General features: G+C 42.3%; 1 protein-coding gene across 1 annotated transcript in view; it reads left to right on the plus strand.

Annotated features, from left to right (window-relative positions):
* LOC136886473 (probable sulfoacetate transporter SauU) overlaps window positions 1-21,233 on the plus strand; it is a 91,416-nt gene extending 70,183 nt beyond the window's left edge. Inside the window, exons 2-10 of the mRNA XM_067159266.2 lie at window positions 819-1,045; window positions 3,945-4,097; window positions 6,138-6,248; window positions 7,143-7,305; window positions 9,122-9,320; window positions 10,255-10,448; window positions 13,558-13,642; window positions 17,761-17,958; window positions 20,630-21,233. Coding sequence (XP_067015367.1) covers window positions 819-1,045; window positions 3,945-4,097; window positions 6,138-6,248; window positions 7,143-7,305; window positions 9,122-9,320; window positions 10,255-10,448; window positions 13,558-13,642; window positions 17,761-17,958; window positions 20,630-20,790 — 1,491 coding nt within the window. The 3' untranslated portion in view covers window positions 20,791-21,233. The remainder of the gene's footprint in view (window positions 1-818; window positions 1,046-3,944; window positions 4,098-6,137; window positions 6,249-7,142; window positions 7,306-9,121; window positions 9,321-10,254; window positions 10,449-13,557; window positions 13,643-17,760; window positions 17,959-20,629) is intronic.
* Window positions 21,234-21,595: the final 362 nt, after the last annotated feature.

The raw sequence follows: 21,595 nt of genomic DNA on the forward strand, positions 1-21,595 counted from the left end.
ACTTGAAAACCGCCTTAATTACCAATATCTTGATTCACCATTGTTGATACTTACATTGAGGTTAATTTGTTGGTTGTTATGTCTCTTGATTTCAGTATGTAAGTGGTCAAGTTGGCAGCAGTGATTAGCCATTAAAAGAAAGGGTGCCATTTAGTGTATAGCCTTACGTGCCTAGTTCTGCACATGTCGACAGAGGACACGGTAATCACTGAGCACAAGTGAGGTGTGTGACACACTGTAAATAATGAATGTTCTCTGTTAATGAACGTAGGTTTTCGTCGCTCATTGTGTTAACGTAAAGAAACAAACGAAAACTGGATTAAAGCCACTATATTTATTTAATGAAGGCCAGGTTTCAGCCAAATTGCATTGGCCTTCATCGGGGCATGTTAAGTTCTGCTTCCGAGAGTGAGCAAAGAAATTCAAAGAAACGTGGAAGTCATGACGGTACTATCCACGGCCTACCCCACTAATTGGCCTCAAGGATCGTTGTGCTGTGATTCACCGCCCTCTCTCCGGCTCCATGGCTAAAAGGTTAACGTGCTGGCCTTTGGTCACAGGGGTCCCGGGTTCGATTCCCGGCAGGGTCGGGAATTTTAACCTTAATTGGTTAATTCCGCTGGCACGGGGGCTGGGTATATGTGTCGTCTTCATCATCATTTCATCCTCATCATGACACGCAGGTCAAATCAAAAGACTTGTCCTCGGACACTCCCTCCACTAAAAGCCATGCGCCATTTCATTTTTTTTTTTTCACCTCCCTCTGTCGACAGTTTCGTGAGTGCGTCCCGCTGTAACCTGAATGCTCTCTGTTCCAGATGCTGCCAGTGCTAGAGAAGTTGCGGTTCCTGTACCCCACCTACGTGCTCGCGGTGGTGTCTATAGGGTACGTGGTGGGGGAGCTGGGGCACTACCTCATAGGGGTGACCAGCAAGGTGATGGCCATCGACATGCACTACGGAGATATCGCGTGTCAGTTGAACAGCACGGAGCTGAGTCTGGCAGAACTGCCTGTACAGTGCGGGGAAGCCAACAGCTCGGACTAGTAAGTACTCCACATCCTTGACATTGATACCGACCAAAAATAACATATTTTTAAATGTATTTATTTCAAAAGAGACATCTGAAGAATTCAAAGATTCTTTTCGTTAGTCTGTTACTGTTCACCCTCAACAAGTGTCCATAGAATTCTTCCTCGTCAATCCAACCACTCCTTCTGTTCTTTGATATAATTCTAGGAAGACAGAACTGAAATGGCTTCGAGAAGTGAGGTTGGTCTTGACGACGATGGGAGTTCCGGACGATTACGTCATGGACAGAAATAAACTTATACAACTCGTCAGAAAGTTCCATGGTTTCCAGGAGACTGGGGAAAGGGAGGTCCTATACAGAACGAGGATGAAAAGATACTGGCAGAGAGTGAAGGAACACTGAATAATGCGCCTGATATTTGCACTCCGTTCATAGTTTTCGCACAGTAGTAATCTGTGCTCAAGTTACGCAACAGTCGGTCCCCGTCATGGTCGGTAGCGCCTGTCGGTTATGTTTACCATCATACACAGGAGCGTATACATGTAGTCTACATGTAACTTTGCAGGCGTTCAACCAGACAAAGGGCCACCAAGGAGTTCGTGATTCAACTCAGATATAGTTTCCGCGATCATGAGATAGGACAAGGTTAGCACTGGGAAATAAGTTCCATAGGCTTAACAAAGCTACAAATAGCACCACCCTTTGACTCGTGCGAAAATGGGAAACAATGGAAAATCATTTTTGAGGGCTGTCGTTGGTGGGATTCGGACCCACTATCTGCGAAATGCAAGCGCCGGGACCAACTTTCTCGGTGCAAAAATGCGATGAGCCCATTAGGACTACGCAAAGTATTCAAAGCCGTGTCTTTGCCTTCCTTCGTGCCTATATTTATTTCGTCACTTTTACTGTGGGCTTCCTTTCTGTCTTCAGACCGGGTTGTTTCAGTCTTATTGTTTGGTCTTTCCTCTTGGTCAACTTGCCATCTGTGAATTCTGGATATCTCCTCGTGTAATTCCTGCCTGTTTCAGACCGGTTTTGATTTCGCCAATCTATTCCATTGTGTCCGTTTTCATAGAATTCGACTATTAGTTTCGTGTGGGTCGAAATATTGGAATATGTCCATAGAATCTCAGCCTGCGTTTTCTAATGTCACCGTGAATATTTGTGTATTATTTGATTTCCCGTCTGCCTCTGAGTTGGTGTTGTCCGTCAGCGAGCTTTGCCCTAGAAGTTTTCTTATGATTTTACGCTCCTTTTAATGTCTGCTTCCCTGTTCGAAAGTAGCGTTTGTGATCCACAAAATATATTCTTTTTTTATAATGATGACTGTGTTGTAAGATCTCCGTTTTGTGTACTTGTAGATGTATTATTATTATTATTATTATTATTATTATTATTATTATTATTATTATTATTATTATTATTATTATTATTGAGACGCCTTCTCCTAGCGGAGGTTGGCGGTCCACATAGCCCGCTCCGAACATGATATTGCAGCATAGAAAGCATGTTCAGAAGTGCAGTTGTGCCATCTTCGGATGTTCTTCAGCCATGAATTCCTCCTCCTGCCTACAGACCTTTTCCCCTGTATCTTACCTTCAATGATGAGTTGTAATAGCTGGTACTTCTCGCCTCTCATAATGTGCCCTAGATATTGGGTTTTCCTTTTTTTACATTAAGTACTCGTAATAGTTCTTCTTGTTTCTCCTTGCGATGAAGGACTTCGTCATTTGAAATTTTCAGCACCCAAGGTATTCGGAGTAGGCGGCGATATAGATACATTTCAAAAGCACCAATTCTTTTTTCTAGATTTTGGTCAAGGGTCCAGCTTTCACATCCAAAAAGAAAAATGGGGAACACATAGCACCGAATCATTCGCATTCTCAATTGCAGACTTAGATCCGATCTTGTAAATAGCTGTTTCATACTTAAAAATCGTCTCCTGGCCTGTTCTATTCTAGATTTTATCTCTCTCTTGGAATCATATTCCTCATCTAGCACAGTGCCCAATTATTTGAAGGAGGATACTTGTTCAATCTTACTGCCTTTTATTGACAGGATTGCTTGGATTTTTCTTTTTGGGAAGACGACAACTTTGGTTTTGGAAGCTTTGACAAACAGGCCAAACTCTTCACTGCGCTGTACTAATCTGTCTATCTTGCGTTGGAGTGCAGGTAATTAATTTGCTATGACAACTATTATTATTATTATTATTATTATTATTATTATTATTATTATTATTATTCATAATCACAATCTTACATTTGGGTTTATGTCCTTTGTTCGGTACAATGTACAGGAAAGAAATACTATTTACTACATACGTACATATGCTCCATACATGTATACTTACATACAATGTTGAAAAATGCATTTGACTGATATTTGCAGAATATTTACTCTACATAAACAGTCAAAATTATTAGCAGACGATTTTCATTACTCCTCTGTATATGGTGGATGGTTCATGCCAACTATGTGGCAAATGGCGAGGATCGCTGCTTTTTGTAATTCTCTGTAAGTGAGAGGGTGGAGCTTGAGTGCTTCAATGTGTCACTACAGAAATCTTTATAACATTGTTGAGCTTCCACATAGTTTTTTTTATTTCCATAGCCAGATCTGTGTATGCCTGGAAGTCTTGTCTGTATGTGTCGTTTGAAGGTTGTGAGGATTACGGCAGGGTATGCCAATCATGAAGCAGATTTTCTTGTTTTTATCTACAAAACTTATATCTGGTCTATTGCAGGTAGTATTCTTATCAGTGATGATAGTTCTATCCCAGTAAAGTTTGTAATGTTCACTTTCCAAGAATGATTGGGGGTTTGTAAGTCCAATATGCTGTAGTACAATGGATTAGGTTACTTTATCGGGCTAATTATTGTTTAAATGTAACAGCATCTTCCCTGTTTCAGCTGCATGAGTCTCAACATAAACGGCACTCCGTACTGCGAGTGGAACTACAACGGACTGGGGCTGGACTACCAGGTGCTTGCTGGTCCTTGCTTCATCGCCGTCTTCACCATCGTGGGGGTGATCCTGGGATTTGTGGCCGACAGGTTCAACAGGTAAATATTTACAGAGTACGAGAAAAGTTTACAAGTGGCAAATTTGCCGCAGTGATGTAAAAAAAAATTATGCAACTGGTTAAAATTCAAGATCCAGTCATCCTGTTCTCTCAACATTACCTAATATCCATATTTTCTACATCAACTTCTTCTCAACTGCAGTAGTATTGTTCTTATTCTTTTACTTCTATAAGCTTATCTGTCTTACTCAGCTTCATTCCACGCTGTCCAGTACTGTACTATAAGTACTTCAACGTTTAAATACATCGTTTCTGTCATATTTACTGTTTCTTTCCTAAATTCCTGTTCTATGTCTAGTATCCTAAGTACGATGAAGCCTCCGTGGCTCAGACGGCAGCGCGCCGGCCTCTCACAACATGGTTCTGTGGTTCAAATCCTGGTCACTCTACGCGAGATTTGTGCTGGACAAAACGGAGGGGGGGGGGGTCAGGTTTTTCACCGGCTACTCCGGTTTTCCCTGTCACCTTTCATTTCAGCAACACTTTCCAATATTATTCCATTGCATCTGTGAGTCATTAGTCACTGCTCCAGAGGAGTGCGACAAGCTTCGGCAGCCGGCACAATTCCTATCCTCGCCGCTAGGTGAGGGTTCATTTATTGCATTCCTGGCCTGCTTGAATGACTGGAAATACGCTGTGGATTTTTAATTTTTCATCAAGTTACGATGCAAACTTATTTAAACAAGTAGCGAGTCTCTCTCAGCCTGAACTACAGTTCTGTAATACGATTTGCAAGGCCTCTTACAACGGCTCAAATGTGTGCATTGCCTCATTTCGTCACTGTATGGTCAGCTAGACGCCTCCTGGTACTCTTAGTATAATTTTGCATTTTGACTTGTTCTTTGAAATACAGACTCTAAGCGTAAGCCTTTTCGTACACAATGAATTTGCCAATCATATCCTTTCAATACTCGCAATCCCTTTATTTATTTTATGTCTTAAGGAAAAAGTTTTTTTGTCGAAAACTAACTAGCAGTCGATGTGTTCCCAAGCAATGAGTTTCGTATTTGAGGAAAGAAAACCTCGTATGTTACAATGCTCTAGCTATCCATTATTTCCCTTAAGACTTGTCTCTCCTCGCAGCCGCATATCGATATGCAGTGCCTAAACACGTCACGCAAACATACTGGGTGTACTGTGAGGATGATACAAACTGTCAGGGATTGTGGAGGATCAATTTGAGACAAGGGAAACGCTCGAGTCAGCAGTGTACAGAGTACTACCGGAACATGATGGCACTTTGGACTGAGGGTTCGTGAACACCTGAATCAGACATTGCCTGCAAAGTGGATAGGAAAAAGACGTCCTGTTTCGTGGCCCACTCGTTCACCTGATCTCACCTCAACGATTTCTTCTTGTGGGGCCATGCGAAAAGCCTTGTATATGAGACACCTGTCGAGACTAAAAAGGATCTCTTGGCAAGAATTCTCGCTATTCAAATGACACCGCGGATATTCGAACCGGTAGAACAGAACTTCGTGCGACGATGTCATGCGGGGGGACGGCATTTCGAACATTTGCTGTAAATGGAGCAGTTTGAGATACTTGAGCAGGTAGAACTGTGCTTAACTTTTGACTCGATCTTCCATCACATATCCCTAGAGTACGGTAGACCTTCGCATAGGAAGATGAACACAACGAAAATTACCTTAGAGGTGAAGCTTCCACGGTGTGTAGAATTATTTAGTTTATTTTCCGGGTTGAGCCCTGTTTCTGTACATTGCGTACAGTTTTCCAACGTTTCAAATACATTGCAGTATTCTTTGTCAAGGCGACTGAAATACCTTTGCTCGATCCGAGGTAGTCAGTCTCCCAGGCAGCAATCACACTACGTAATGTACAGAAAACAAAAACACGGTTCAACCTGGCCGGGAGACGAGACAAGTCTCAACGAGAATAATGGACAGGAAGGATACGAAGTTCTGTTTCTTCACCGGCGATGTGATATTATTACAGAGAGCGTACCCGATCCTTTTGTTACAATAATGTCTTGAAAACACACTGTATACTTGTTTTTCAGGGTGCGGTGTCTGGCGGTGTGCACTCTGGTGTTCGCCATAGCCATGGTCCTCACTGGTTCTGTCAGGGAGTACTGGCAACTCGTGCTGCTCAGGATGGTTCTAGCCGCAGGGTGAGTAAAGCTCTTTGATTACCTCAGAATAAATTATATTACTATGGACAGAAATATTACATTTAATTGAGAAGTCAACACCACGGCAGTAATTGTTCCAACATGTTTTATTATTTTTTGTAATAGAGCCTGTCTCACCTAACTCTGCGAAAGAAATATTTTCCAAATCAGACAAAATATGTCGAGTAGTGCTTAGTATGATTAGCTGCCACTCGTGGAGGCCCGGGTTCGATTTCCGGCTCTGCCACGAAATTTGAAAAGTGTTACGAGGGCTGGAACGGAGTCCGCTCAGCCTCGGGAGGTCAGCTGAGTAGATGGGTTTTGAGTCCCACCTCAGCCATCCTCGAAGTGCTTTTCCGTGCATTCCCACTTCTCCTCCAGGCAAATGACGGGATGGTACCTAACTTAAGGGGGCGGCCACTTCCTTCCTCTTCCTTGTCTTCCCGTCCCCCTACAAGGCCGCTGTGACGCCACCTGGGCGAGACACTGGTCCTCCTCCTACCCAAAGTGTCACGCTCCAGGACGGTGCCCTTGAGGCGGTAGAGGTGGGATCTCTCGTTAACTCCGAGGGAAAAACGGATTAAGAAAGAAAGACAAAATGTGCATATATGATGTGATTCTTGCTTAATATCAGAAGGTTTGATTATTTTATTACTGCTAACATGCCTTCCACTTATTGTAGCCTGAAAATGTTTAAGAAAAAAGGCTGGGTAACCAATGGATAGGAAATGTGCCACCTGAGCCAGAGACTTAAATACAGATCATTGATTGATTGATTGATTGATTGATTGATTAATTGTACCCATCACTTGTACAGCTATGATATTTCCTTTCTGTTCAAACTGAAATGCATTCAGTCAGTTCCAAGCGACTATAAAGTAACGCGTGTTGCAGAGAGTCAGGCTGTAATCCCCTGGCGACCGGCATCCTGTCAGACATCTTCCCCGAGGACAAGAGAGGTCTCGTCATGTCCATCTTCAACTGGGGTATCTATGGAGGTTACGGCATCGCCTTCCCCGTGGGCAGATACGTGCCGCAGATCAACGCCTGGGACCTGGTGAGTAGCTTTTGTTATCTTCTCTTGTATAAGTCACACTCTGCCATGGGCTTCCATGGGGATTCCCCTTCTAGTCATCTCAATGCGAGAATGTACCATCTGATCCGGCACTGTTCAAGGGCAGCAATAACACTTTGAATAAGGCACAAATGCAAGAAAATTAAAAAAGAAATCGCCACCAGATTCTACAAGAACAACAAGTTTTACAGTGACTATGATCTTTCCTTTTCTATCCTTGACAGGGAGTGCTAAGAAGTCAGGAGACTGATCACCGAGCCTCGAGCCTCGCATAACTGGGCATGTGGGCGCGTAGCTGTGAGCTTGCATTCGGGAGACACTGGCTTCCAACCGCACTTCATATGGTTTTCCATGGTTCCCCAATTCCATACCAAGCAAGTGGTGGAGTTGTACCTTTCGTTAAGATCACGGTTGGTTCCCTTTCCTGTCCCATGATCGCCAAGAACTTTCTGTGTTGGTGCGACCTAAAGCAAAAATTTCTTCCTGCTGGTAGAGTCCAAGTCTCATGTGATGGAAATGTGGATCATGTCTGCGAATGGATCTGGCTGCGGATTGTATGGGCACATTGTTCGAAGTGCCGTGGATGCAGTCGTTAACACGGCTTTCAGGCTGGACCGTGTCGGAAGACGGCCGCGTGGAAGACCCAGGAAACGGTAGTTATGGAAGACATGAAGAAAGCTGAAGACGCATTTGATCGCAAGAAATGACAAACCCTGCTATTATGCAAGAGTAACGCAAGGAAAGAGAAAGTTTCATAATTTTACAGACTTTGGCAGTTTACGAAAAGGAGTCTCCTTATCTCCTAGTTCAGAATACCACAGCAATAGGCCGTGTCTGCGTCCGGAGCGTGCCTTTCCAAGACGCTGCTTCGCAGTATCGGACTGTCTGACACGTCTGCAACTGCTAAGCAGCCCTCCCATATGGCACGCACTGGGCGGAACGCTGCACATAGGCATCTAAGAATTTAGTTTTATTGCTCTGATTTTTGACATAAATATTTCTTTGAAAGGCATCCGAAAAGTTGTGTAAGGAAATAGATTCATATAATAAAATGTGTGACGGAGGTGTAACCTAGCAACAGTACCTTGAGAGCTGCACAGGTCATGGATATGTATGTCATGGCCACCCATCACAGCCTGTGTGGTTGCTAGGCAACATCGCCTCCCACATTTGATTGTAATATATATTTACGATCATCTGATATTCCCATAGGCAAATTTTATACAGATATACGGATGGATGAATAGACTCTTTTCTTTTAGGCTTCGTACCTCGCTCGATCAGCCTCTTTTCCCAGATAGTGTCCTCATGTGTGGCAGGTTGTTGTCCGCCCTGTCTAAGACATCAAGATGATAACCACCGCACTGGAGTCTTCTCTATCAGTTACCACTCATCTGCATTTAGCAGTTTGTTATCAGTTCTTTACCTAGACATTTCTTAATTCATTTCAAGTAAGTTGGTAATTTATCAAACATTCTCCCTGGTAAATTATTGCAATCCTTATTCATTTCCCTATAAAATAATATTTTCCTCAATTCGTCTTCTTGAATTCCAACTTTATGTTCAAACGAACTGTATTACCCGTCGTTCATGTGCAAAGTTTTCTCACTCCCCAGTTATTTTCCGCCAATATTCTAGCAGGCTGTTTTACTCGGGACGCAGCCGTAATCGCATCTATGTGAGATGAGTGGCAGCAGAAGAGACAAATCACATCGCAGCAAACAATGGTCAATGTAATGTTATTGCTGATCAGTTTTTGTAGGCCTTCACATTTAGTTTTCTTCCGACCATGTTACAGGGCTGGAGGGTGTGCTACTACGGCGCTGGTATTGTGGGCATCATCATCGCCCTGCTGACTGCCTTCACGTTGAGGGAGCCCGCCAGACAGGCCATAGGGGAGGAGAACACCACAAACGGTGGCGGAGAACGTCCCTGGAGAGTTATGCTGCAGCCTCGAGTCATCCTGCTGTGCCTGGCAGCCTCCATCAGACACACAGGTGAGCACACTTGTGCCTAAAGTATTGAAGGTACAAACGTTATTCACAAAAAATCGTAAAAAAGGCAATTTTTAAAAATGAACTTGTTCCACAATATTATCCGATGTTCATTTTAAATATTTCAATAAATACATTGATCCTTTGTTAAAAATGTGTGTGCCAGATTTTTTAATTTCGCAAAAATAAGGCGTCCAGTTCGGTTTGAAGTGGGTTATGTATGATGTGACAATAGCGTTACTAGTGGCAGAGTTAGTCAACCGATGAGTTTCCGGTTTGAGGTTATGTTATTTAACAATCAATCACGTGAGTGTGTCGTACGTCATCATGGCGCCAACACACAAACGTCGTTCGGGTGAAGTTGTCGTGATGCTAGAGCGATCAACAAAGACAACTTATTAAGATAATCGACCTTGAAATACTTCAAACGATATCAAAGTGAAGAAGCAAAACGAGAATTACATCGTATAAACAGTACATGGATAACAATTTCTTCTCGATCAATCTCAATGAATTCTGTCATGTGTGTGACATTTTCAGTGTTCAGTTGCTTGTGCAAAGGATTAAAACTGTGGATTTTTTCAAATAATTACAAAATACATTTGATTGATTTAATTTATTACACAAAATCGATGCATTATAACAGTTATGAGGGGGAAACGGAAACTTCAAAAGATGTCAATTTCGGTTCAACATTCCTTCTTTCCCCTTGTCTTATTTTATTTCTTTCTAAACCTTTCCTGACATCTTGTACCCAGCTTCTTGTTGACTTTTTCTCCAACACGTACTTGAGAATCTGTTTTCTCAATCCATTCTATAGATAGTCCAAAAAATAGCAATCTTCATTTTCTTATTGTTTCTATTATACGTATGTTCTACGTTCTGGTATATTTTCTTGTTACTTCTTAAATTCCATTGTTCTATTCACTTGTTCCAGGCGGTATGTGTGTGGCCTACAACTGCGACCTCTACTACCAGCAGTACTTCCCCGACTATGATCTGGGCTGGTGGTTGTTCGCTGTCACCATCGTCGTCGGCAGTATCGGAGTGGTGGTAGGAGGAGTCGTGTCCGACAAGTTCGTGGCCAAGATGGGCATCAGATCTCGAGTGGCCGTCTTGTCCATCAGTCAGGTAACTCAACACTTTGGTGTGTCCAGAAGCCGGCTTCTCAAAACTAACACTACTCTCTTCACTAGTAACTTTAGTTGGCTTGTGGGTTAGAGCTTCACTGTTGGCAGTCCTGAAAGTGGTTTCTTGTAGTTTCCCATTTTTACACCTTAATTCAGGCCAAGACCGCTTCATTCGCACTCCTAGCCTTTTTCCATCCTATCGTTGCCATGTCCTGTCTGTGTCGGTGCAATGGAAAGCAAATTGAATAACTTGAGTTTGCTTTACTTGTTACTGGCGTACAAACTAGCAATAGCAGTCACTTTCATAAGATCATCAGAGAATATTTCTTTCTTTCTTTCTTTCTTTCTTAATCTCTTTACCCTCCACCGTTGGTTTTTCCCTCGGACTCAGGGAGGGATCCCACCTCTACCGCCTCAAGGGCATTGTCCCGGAGCGTGAGACTTAGGGTAGGGGAGAAGGACCAGTACCTCGCCCAGGTGGCCTCACCTGCTATACTGAACAGCGGACTTGTGGGGGATGGGAAGATTGGAAGGGATAGACAAGGAAGAGGGAAGGAAGCGGCCGTGGCCTTAAGCTAGGTACCATCCTGGCATTTGTCTGGAGGAGAAGTGAGAAACCACGCACAACCACTTCGAGATTGGAATAGAACCCCCTCTACTCAGTTGACCTCCCGAGGATGAGTGGACCCCGTTCCAGTCACCGTGCCACATTAACCGGAAATCGAACCTGAGTCTCTGGGGATGGCAGCCAACTACACTAACCACTACAACACAAAGGCGGACATCAGAGAATCTCGTTATCGAAATAGCATTCTAGTGAATTAGACCAGCATTTTAGAAGGCTCTGGTGACTACTGTGGTTTCTGTACCGTCAGTATCGTAGTGAAGATAAATAATTTTATTATGTGGCATTTCAATGGAACAAAGTTGTTGTAAGAAGAGCCAAGGTATATGCACTCATGATTATATCATAATGTTTTTTGCTTTACGTCCCACTAACTACTTTTACGGTCTTCGGAGACGCCGAGGTGCCGGAATTTAGTCCCGCAGGAGTTCTTTTACGTGCCAGTAAATCTGCCCACACGGGGCTGTCGTATTTGAGCACCTTCAAATACCACCGGACTGAGCGAGGATCGAACCTGCCAAGCTAGGGTTAGAAGGCCAGCGCCTTAACCGTCTGAGCCACTCAGCGCGGCCATGATTATATCAATATAATGCATGTTTTAAGCGCCTCGTAATCTGAACAGTGATGGCACCGTGGGTTTTGTTTGTTTCAATGTAAAGTACTAAAAAATTTGGAAGTGTATCTCACATGCATAATCACTGTTTATAGTTTTCAATCCATTACTTAGCTCTCTCTGTAGATCAGTCGAGCTACGGATCATAATATAGCGGGTTCAAATCCCGCAGAGGTAGTCGGTCCATTCAACACTCCATGTCGTACGATGTCGGCATGTAAAAGATCTCTGGGGACACATTCGGTGTTTAGCCGACAAAATGTGTAACGGAAGTGACGTCACATTAGTTGTTATCGGAGCCAAAGATGCTGCGGCTGTAGATTTGTATAAATAGTGTGTGTTGAAGTAGAAAGTGTACCGTTAGTGACGTCAGATTAGTCGTTACCGTAGGCCTTGGTGGCCAAAGATGGTGCGGCTACCATTTAAGTTCATTTGACGTAGTTGAAGTTATCCTTGATATAACACTGAGTTTAATTTGTTGAAAGAAATATTCATGACCATTACCTTTCCGCAAACGGAAACGTTTCTTTTATGATTAAATCCATTACTTGACATAGCTCGAAAACTTTTGCCGAAGCCCCTGTTTTATGAAGCATTTTAAACATACATCTCCCTTGATTCTTATAGGAACAGCCAGTTTGTGTTCTATGGGCTAGCATTTTGGTAAACATCAGTTACAGTGTAAAGAAATGAGCATAGTGATTGATGTCAGCGGAGCAGTGAAACTATCAAAAGTTACTACATTAGTAATATAAACATTTAGTAGAACTAGTGGTAACTGGTGATGTAACGAACTAGTAGTTCTGAGAAACAAGCCCCAGATCAATGACTTCATCCCACTCGCTGCAGACAGCAGCCATGTTGTTGGACGTATAGCATAACACAGTAATTTATAATGGTGTAACAGTGAATCGTACCGTTATTTATAACGTTTCTCTGATGATTTAGATATAATATCTACATACTACTTGTCAATATATTTAATTTACTTCGAAGTTTCCTTCAGATGAAATCTGGCCATCTGTCGAGACATTCCTGGCACAGAGGCAACTTCATGTACTGGACCCCGAATCATTCGCGAAAGGACCATTATTATAATAATAATTAATGTTCAGCAACTTGCAATCAATTCTACAGGATGACTCAAAGGTCCATTAACATTTGACGAGGCAATACTTCGCGGAATATTGGTACACATGCTTGGCATGACCTGGAGTTTTACCAACACCAACAACGAGTGCACAAACAGGCTAACAGGTGGCGCTAGACAGCAACACGTCAGTGATACAGCATGAGACTCGTGTACGGTATAAAAGGAGCTGTCATGAGAGAGGGCGTCAGATGCGCCTGCAATCGCGGCATGTCATGCTTGGCCTCCCCAACCTCAATCCGTGTGATTATTGGTTGTGGAGTTACCTGAAGTCGCAAGTCTACCGCGATCGTCCGACCTTATTAGGGATGCTAAAAGACAACATTCGACGGCAATTTCTCACCACACCTGCGGGATATGTTGTACAGTGCTGTTCACAACATCGTCTCTCGTCAACAGGTATTGTTGATGAATGACGGCCGACATGCTGAGCAGCTGTTATAAAGAGCATCGTCTTTGCTAATTATTGCTTGTGTGTCGTATGAAGCGCCATCTGTTGATAGTTTTGTGTACTTTATTTTCGTGTCAATGAAACCCCATGTCATGCCAGTATTACGTCGCTACCTCCAACATTCCGTGAAGTATTGCCTCGGCAAATGTTTACCCCCACTTTTCCCTAGCTGTTTCCATATTATGAGCAATGACATAGGGGACGTGCTTATCGCAGTGCCTTAGCTGGTGTCAGCTTCAACTCAAGTAATGCAGTATTTGTTTGTTTGCAGCTCATCTCAACGCCCTTCGCGTTCGGCAGTGTGTACTGCAATCCTGTGGGGGCCATGATCACGCTGGGTATCTCCTACTTTTTTGGTGAGTAACTTCTCTTTTCAAGTAACTACGTCAGAATGGGTTACAAGCAGTTTGTTTCTTGTGTGCTTTGGAACAACAAACTGGGACCTATATTATACCACTATCCGCGAAACTATTAGTGATACTTCGGCTCCGTAATGCTGAATCCGTAGACTTTGGTTATCATCGAGATACGGACTGGCACCAAAAAAGAATTTATTATGCTTCGCCGTGAGGTTGTGTAATCGCAAAACTTCGAGTAATGCTATTTATACAGAAAAGCAAAGAAATATAACTGAAATCTAAAAACTTTTGCAAACTACTGCAATGGCGGAGGAAAATCCAAATATATCACATGAAGACTTTAGAACTCCTAATCGGAAACTAACATCACGGGTTGTACACAGTAAGGGCAGAAAAAATTAGAGTTGAAAGTAGCAGATTCTTGTGATATACTGTAGGAAAATAAATAAAACAGCTCCTGCTCTTCCCACTGAGTAAGTTGACTGAATGAGCCACCGCATATACGGAAAAATTTATTTTCACGATTAAGAGGATTAAAATATTTTCTGCTTTTCACCCTTGCGAATCTCCATGCACGCGTGATAGGAACTGGTAGGCCAGTCTATGTTATTTACATTGATATAATTAGGGATGCTAAATAAAAATGTCACAATGAGACATGTACGTGTGTGTGTGTGTGTGTGTGTGTGTGTGTGTGTGTGTGTGTGTGTGTGTGTGTGTGTGTGTGTGTGACGCAATGGTGGGCTTTAGATAATAAACTAGAAAATTCATATCGATCATATTATCGATTCAATTCTGATTTCAGTTCAATTCAGTTGACACAAGACCGACTTCAATTCTCAGACCTTAATGCTACTCTCGATCGTTCAAAGATGGCGAATCGAGTAGCCGAAATTGCTGGAAATGTGGGTTTGTTTTGGTTTGTTGTTATCGTATGTAGTCAGTGTAATTTTATTAAATTTGACGACAAATGTTAGTTTCTTTGTAGAATATAAGTGTGCGAGTGTATTTATATGAGTCGGTAGGTACATAGGATGTGTAATTATACGCAGTAATGTGAGAATGTGCTTGTTTTGATCGTATTTTTACTCATTAAAAAACATGAGTGCACTGGGTGGACCAGTTTTTAGTCTAACTATGGCAATGCCTCTCATACAACTATTCTTAAGTTTCCTACGAAATAGAACATTTGAAGAGAAATCGATTAGGAATATACATCGTGATTATTTTGAAGTCCATGGCAAAACCGTAGCGTGCATACATCATTTTGAGAATAAGTATGAGGTTAGGAAATCTAGTTCTCTACTTCCAAACTATTCGTGTTCCTCGAAAAATATTAACTTAGATAGAATATAATGGATATTGTGTTATTCCGTCAGTGTCTATGTGCTTCAGAGTGTCTAGTGATTTAGATGCAAGTGTATTTTACAATAATCTATGCTTTGCCTGCGGAAATGTTTGGCTGGATCTTGGAGTATAACAAAACTTATAAGTGTGACGGATGGAGCAATCTGCATACTGTTACACAAAAGAAATAGTGTCTTAGAGGGATTAGCTGGGTTTGTAACGTAGGGTTTTACACTACCAACACCTTCCAATTCATGCTGTGACTATCAGTTATCAAGCAGACTGTGCCGAACTGAAGCTCGTGCATGTGGTTAAATATCAATGTTTAGTCAATAGAGTTTTTCCACTTATGTTATTTAATGGGTAAAAACCTATTAGGCTATATCTTTAGTGTCTGAAAGTTTCATTATTAAGGTTACTATCACTGCGTGAAGTGCTGTTATGCCATATGTCAACATTATATTAACATCATGTTAACATAATCATTTCGGGTGTACTTGATCTGAGTGACACCGAGCTCGAAAGCTGCAGTCGCTTAAGTGCGCCAGTGTCCAGTATTCAGGAGATAGTAGGTTCGAACCCCACTGTCGGCAGCCCTGAACATGGCTTTCCGTGGTTTCCGATTTTCACACCAGGCAAATGCTGGGGTTGTACCTTAATTAAGGCCACGGCCGCTTCCTTCCCACTCCTAGACCTTTCCTGCCCCATCGTCGCCATAAGACCTATCTATGTCGGTGCGACGTAAAGCAATTAGCAAAAAACTAGCAATAATCTGAGTAACTCAGACGGTTAAGGCGCTGGCCTTCTGATCCCAAGTTGCTGGATTCGATCCTGACTCAGTCCGGCGGTATTTGATGGTGCTCAAATACGTCAGCCTCGTGTCGGTAGATTTACTGGCACGTAAAGGAACTATAGCAGGACTAAATTTCGGCATTTCGACGTTTCTGAAACCCGTAAAATATGTAGTTAGTAGGACGTAAAACGAATAACATTATGATTTCGGGTGTACTTCCCATTCATTGGGTGGTGAATTTAAGAAATTATCTACCACTTCAAAACTAAGACAACAAGTTATGTTTGTGTTTCACAGTTCTCATGAGAGAGAATAAATCGAGGAATTTTGCACCTCAATTTATTTTGAAATATTCAAAATGATGCTAGAAATATCATTTTAACAGTTTTATCACGTATGTTCATCTATCCAGCGAAGTGAAATCTAAAAGAAAACGTTATTTGACGAGTTGAAATGTCTAAATAATCAGCTTGTTGGTCTCTTTTCTAGTAGAATATATGTGATTCTAGTTGATTATATGTGGTGCGTACTTGTTGGCGAAGCGTTTTCATACGTGTAAAAGTGATTTTCCTTACGATGTTACATTTATCATATTAAATTACCGTCGTTTATATGAAATGCACGTGATATTTTCGTGTTAGCCAATACCAGTAATTCGGCTACTTCGGCCGCCATGTTTTTCTTATATTACGGTCTGAGGATTGGAGTCGGTCTTGGTTGACAGCTCCTCCTTGCCCCTCACCCCGTAAAGTGAAGTGTTTCGCGGATAGTACATACACTGGCGGAAGACCTGCCATCTTTGAAGAAAGTTGGAAGCTGCTCCGCCATGTTCTCTGGTGGCAGAAGGAAACAAATACTCGCATATAAAACGACATGTTTCTTCTTGTATTCCCTCTATTCGTGCAATTAATTGCAGAACACGACTTAGGCATCTTCCCTTGTTGACAGCTGACGAGTGCCACCAGGAAACATGGCGGACGTGTTGGAACTTTGCTCAGCTAAGAGCGCTGTACGAGCACTTCCAGCCAGTCTATGGAGTACAACGTAGATCAATACATCGTGAATCGATACTGTAGAGTTGAAGTAACTGATGAAGGTTAGACCACGGAGCCGGGCAATGTGATGACCTGACACATGTGAACAACCGGACAGAAAATCGTTCCTCACATTAACTAGTTAATATATTGTAATCGAAGGGGTAACTCGAATACTTGATACGGGAAATGGAAAAAATCAAAGGAATTTTGGGTGATATCCGGCAAAGGAGTAGTGGTACGAAAATGTTGCAAACTTTGGGCTGGGAAGACTTGGGAGTAAGGAGACGAGATGCTCGACTAAGTGGTATGTTCCCATCTGTCAGTGGAGAGTTGCCGTGGAATTAAATAAGTTGACGAATGAGTTTGAGTCCACTGTATGAAGATAAAGCTGGAATTCAAGAGGACAAATACTTATTTACAATACGAGGAGTAAGGGCTTCGAATAAATTATCAAGGGAAATGTTCGATAAATTCCCAAGTACTTTGGAAATGTTTAAGAAAAAACGCGGTAAACAACTGATAAAGAATATGCCACCAGGGCGACAACCTTAAATGTATATTATTGATTGATTGATTGATTGATTGATTGATTGATTGATTGATTGATTGATTGATTGATTGATTGATTGATTGATTGATTACGTATATAACCTAATTTGGCGATTTGGTCAGTGTCGAATGAAATAGTACAACTCTATTGAATCTATGGTATTTTGGAAGACAAAAATAGAGCGCTCATCAGTAATAAGAATGTTCAATCAACAGACTAATATGAAGTCATCACGATATTGTGCATTATTTTCACACAGAGTATTTATCTATAGAAAGACATTCACACTACATTGGCTATTTTCCCCGGCGATATGTTTCTTTCAACTCCTAGCAACGAGTTGCCTGGAGACACTGTGTTTGACATTGTGTCCTCTCTTTTTTTTCAGCTGAGATGTGGTTCGGTATTGTGTTTGCCATCCTGGTGGAGATCGTGCCCCTCTCTGTGCGATCGACGACTGTAGGAATCTTCTTGTTCGTGATGAACAACATTGGAGGTAACCTTCCCATCCTGGTAGAGCCTGTCTCCAAAGCGATCGGCTACAGAGAGTCGCTCTACATCTTCTACGTGGGGGCTTATCTTCTCAGTAAGTACTCTATTAGACTACTAGGATTGCCAACTCGCGTATACACAGGAAGGCATAGAGTCTTGGGCTCAGAATACGAGACACAGAGTTATAACATCCACGGCCGACTGGATCCTTCTCTGCGCTCTAGCTAGAGCAACACATCAAGTCGGCCGTGCTACATGTAACTAAGCAACGTACAGATGACGCTTCTGGCCTAGTATACAAAGATGAGGAACGCCGGTTGCCATAGTAACAATAGTGTCTGGAAATTATAGGTTCTTTCCAACACAGTCCCTGTACCAGTACATGGTCTCCTTGCGCATGCGCAATACGAAAAATCCTTCCCAACACAGTCAAAATTGCGTTCATGTATTCGTCCGTGTACTGGAGTCAGGCGTTCCAACTAACTCTCCGCATCGATTCCCGGCGGTCGGAACTAGTCCGCAGTCTAAAGCATGTACCGAGCCGTACATTTCTGTGACATGCGCAGAAACACTGTATCGTTGCCTCCTGCTGTACGCTGATTTCTTTGGAGTTCCTTAATCAGCTGTTTTTATGCACATTGCACGCTCTTCTCCCATTAATAAATTAATCAGCTGTTTGGTTACTGAGGTTAGGATGGATAGTGACGACGACTTTTTACACTCTTCATCCAGTGAAGAAGAGGAGGTACTATTTTTCGCAAGAAGAAAAAGAAATGACAATTATTTAGGTGGCGGTAATTAAACATCTTTCTTTAGTTATTTATGTATTGTGTTACGTTAGGCCTATAGTTTATGAAGGCACAAAAGCTACCAGGTGAAACAAAATATAATTGAAATACGATGTATTTTTCGGAAGAAGCTTTTCCTCAGCATAATGAAAATGAGTTTTTCGAGCATTTCCGCATTAGCCGAGGAGTTGTTCTCTAGATATTACAAATCGATATGAAAGATGTGAGCATCATAAAAGATATGACGGGCAATATGGGAAAATATCGGCACTACACCAGGTTAGTACAGTAATTGCCGTTACTCTTATTCCTTGGAGTTCATGAACGAGAATCCATTCCAACACAACCCAATCGTGTATCAATCCCGGAACCGATACGAAGTCAGCGCATGCGTATAGAGCGGTATATGGATGCGTCCATGTACTGACAGGAAACTGCGTGTTGGAAAGAACCTTATATTGTCCCAATGAGCTATTAGCTCGAGAGACGAACTGACCTTTACAGTGACGGGTTTACAACCAATGGTAAAATCATTAATATTCATGTTATAGTTACAATGAAATATGTTAGTCACAGCAATACTGGTACTACACTGGAGATAATTAACAATAAGTTATATTTAAATGCTGTAATAATATTTGATACATTTCTATACATTTTTGTAAGAAACATCTAAAAACAGACTTCTTCAGCCATCCTTAACTCATTAGCCAGTTTGTTGTACAACGCTGAGGCATGACCGGTGGATATGTGATCTACTGATTTAGTGTGTTAATCCCCGTAGGTTAATTTCTGTATTTAAGAAGATCATACTATTCCTAAGTTTGTAAATGAGTAGTGCTAACACTAATTCCAGATACACCCCCAGCCCGAAAACGTATTCGTGTTCAAATTACCGGCAGCCTCCTCACAAATTGCCTATGATATAAGCGTTCTTAGGTCGGCCCATGCGAATTTGGTACACAATGTTTGAAGTTCATGCCGGACTGATGACTCAGACGGATAAGCCGCTGACTTTCTGGCAGGTTCGATCCTGGTTCAGTCCTGTGGTATTCGAAGGTGCTCAAATACATCAGTCCCGTGTCTAGAATTTCTTGGCACGTAAAAGAACTCCTGCAAAACACAATTCCGGCACCTCAGCGTCTCCGAAAACCGTAAAAGTAGTTAGTGGGACGTGAAGCAAATAACATTAATAATTATTTAAGTATTTGCCTGTAATATGTCATTGTTCTGTTTCCACTAAACAGTTCAAATAAGATGGCCAACAGTGTATTGTTCATGTAAACTACATAAATGGAGCCAGTTTCAGCCTTCCAAACACCACTGTGAAGAGCGACGGAACTGAGATTGCTTTATTTCTTGTTCTTCTTTCCTTTTTTCCGATTTTCTACCACGTTAATTCGAATTCAGCTTCATCTGTTCCTCGTCGACTACTTCTTCATCCTTTCACTCTGCAATCTCTGTCCACATCGCTTGGGTATTCTTCTTGAAAGCCCTTCGTGCCCTTGATCCTCCACTTGTAACCCTCCCTATTGCTGATTTCCGTTCCTTGTATTCCCATGTCTTCCAGGTCCCTCTTCACCTCCTGATGCCAGCGCACTGTAGTTTTCCTGGTCTCAAGAAATCTTGTTATCTGATTGGTCAGTTTTCCCGGCTTCATTCTGTAGATATGTACGAAGAACATGGGCCTCCTCTTCTGGACGGTATCTGAGATCTTTTCCATCTTGAGATATAATTCTTGGTTTCCTTTCTTTCTGTTCTTTGGGGACCCAGGATCTTCCTTAGAATCTTTCTCTCCATTAGTTCCAACTTCTTGACCAATCCTCTTTTATCAGGTTCCAACTTTCAGCTGCATATAAAGCCTCCGGGTGGATCACTGTCTGGTAGTGTTTGCGGTTTAGTTAGTTATTTATTTTATTAGGAGTTCTTCCTTTTCTCTTTCCTTGCTTTGAATATACGCTGTTTCTGTTCTTGCAGGTTCAGTCATGTTCCTGTTTACCATGTTCCTGATGGACGGACCAGTTGCTCCGAAGAAGGACCCCAAGGATGTCGGCCACGAGAACGGAGGCTTCACGTTAGAGCAGATAGCGAACGGCAACATGACCAACGGAACGTCGCTGGAGAGCAGTCGACTGTGAGATTCAGGTCCGGACAAACCGCAAGTGCAATATTAGTCGGCCGCGCTGAAGACAGTGACAGCCTGTGCCAAAGTTGAGACGAGAAGTCTTGAAGCACCGTGACGTGGTACTTCCACGAGTGGATAGAGCAAGTGGTGTAATAGTGCAAAGAACTTTCTTCTACTACTTACGAGGTCTGTTCAAAATAACGCTGATTCTTGGCATGATAAATCAAACAACAGGCAGCTTCCATCGATCCACCGGCTGCACTCTCCCTGCGTTTCTTGATCCGTTCTGTCGGTCTGAGCACGTTCCCTCAGTTCTGACTCGGGTGAACCGGCCATCGTAACACGACATGAGCTCAATTTTACACTAAAATTTGTTTACAAGCTCACAACAACCAGAGAGAAAGTTATGATCACTATTCGTCCGAGAAAATGGGTTTATTTAGCAAAAGAATGTTGTTTGCAATTGAGTTTCTAATCAAGCGTCTTCAAGGGGTCTGTGCACTATAGCTATCCGCCCCCAACCCCACCCGCACTCCCAGACCTGTAGTAGGGAATATGTTACACAGATTGATACCTAAATTAACAGCTTCCTATCCTACACAGGTTTCAAGCTCCTGCCAAATTTTGTACGCTAGCATTTTTAGCCTGCCACCAGATCAGTTTATACGTTTGGTCCACCATGGTACCGAACTGCCTGCTCATGCCCAGTAGCATAGATGCTGTTCCAATAGAAAACCAGAACTGCTTCTGAACTGTGAGTTCTGAATTCAAACTGCTCCAACTAAGTTCAAAATCATTTCCGAAGCGGTTCTGTCAGT

Source organism: Anabrus simplex, chromosome X, assembly GCF_040414725.1.
Source record: "Anabrus simplex isolate iqAnaSimp1 chromosome X, ASM4041472v1, whole genome shotgun sequence".
Lineage (NCBI taxonomy): Eukaryota > Metazoa > Arthropoda > Insecta > Orthoptera > Tettigoniidae > Anabrus > Anabrus simplex.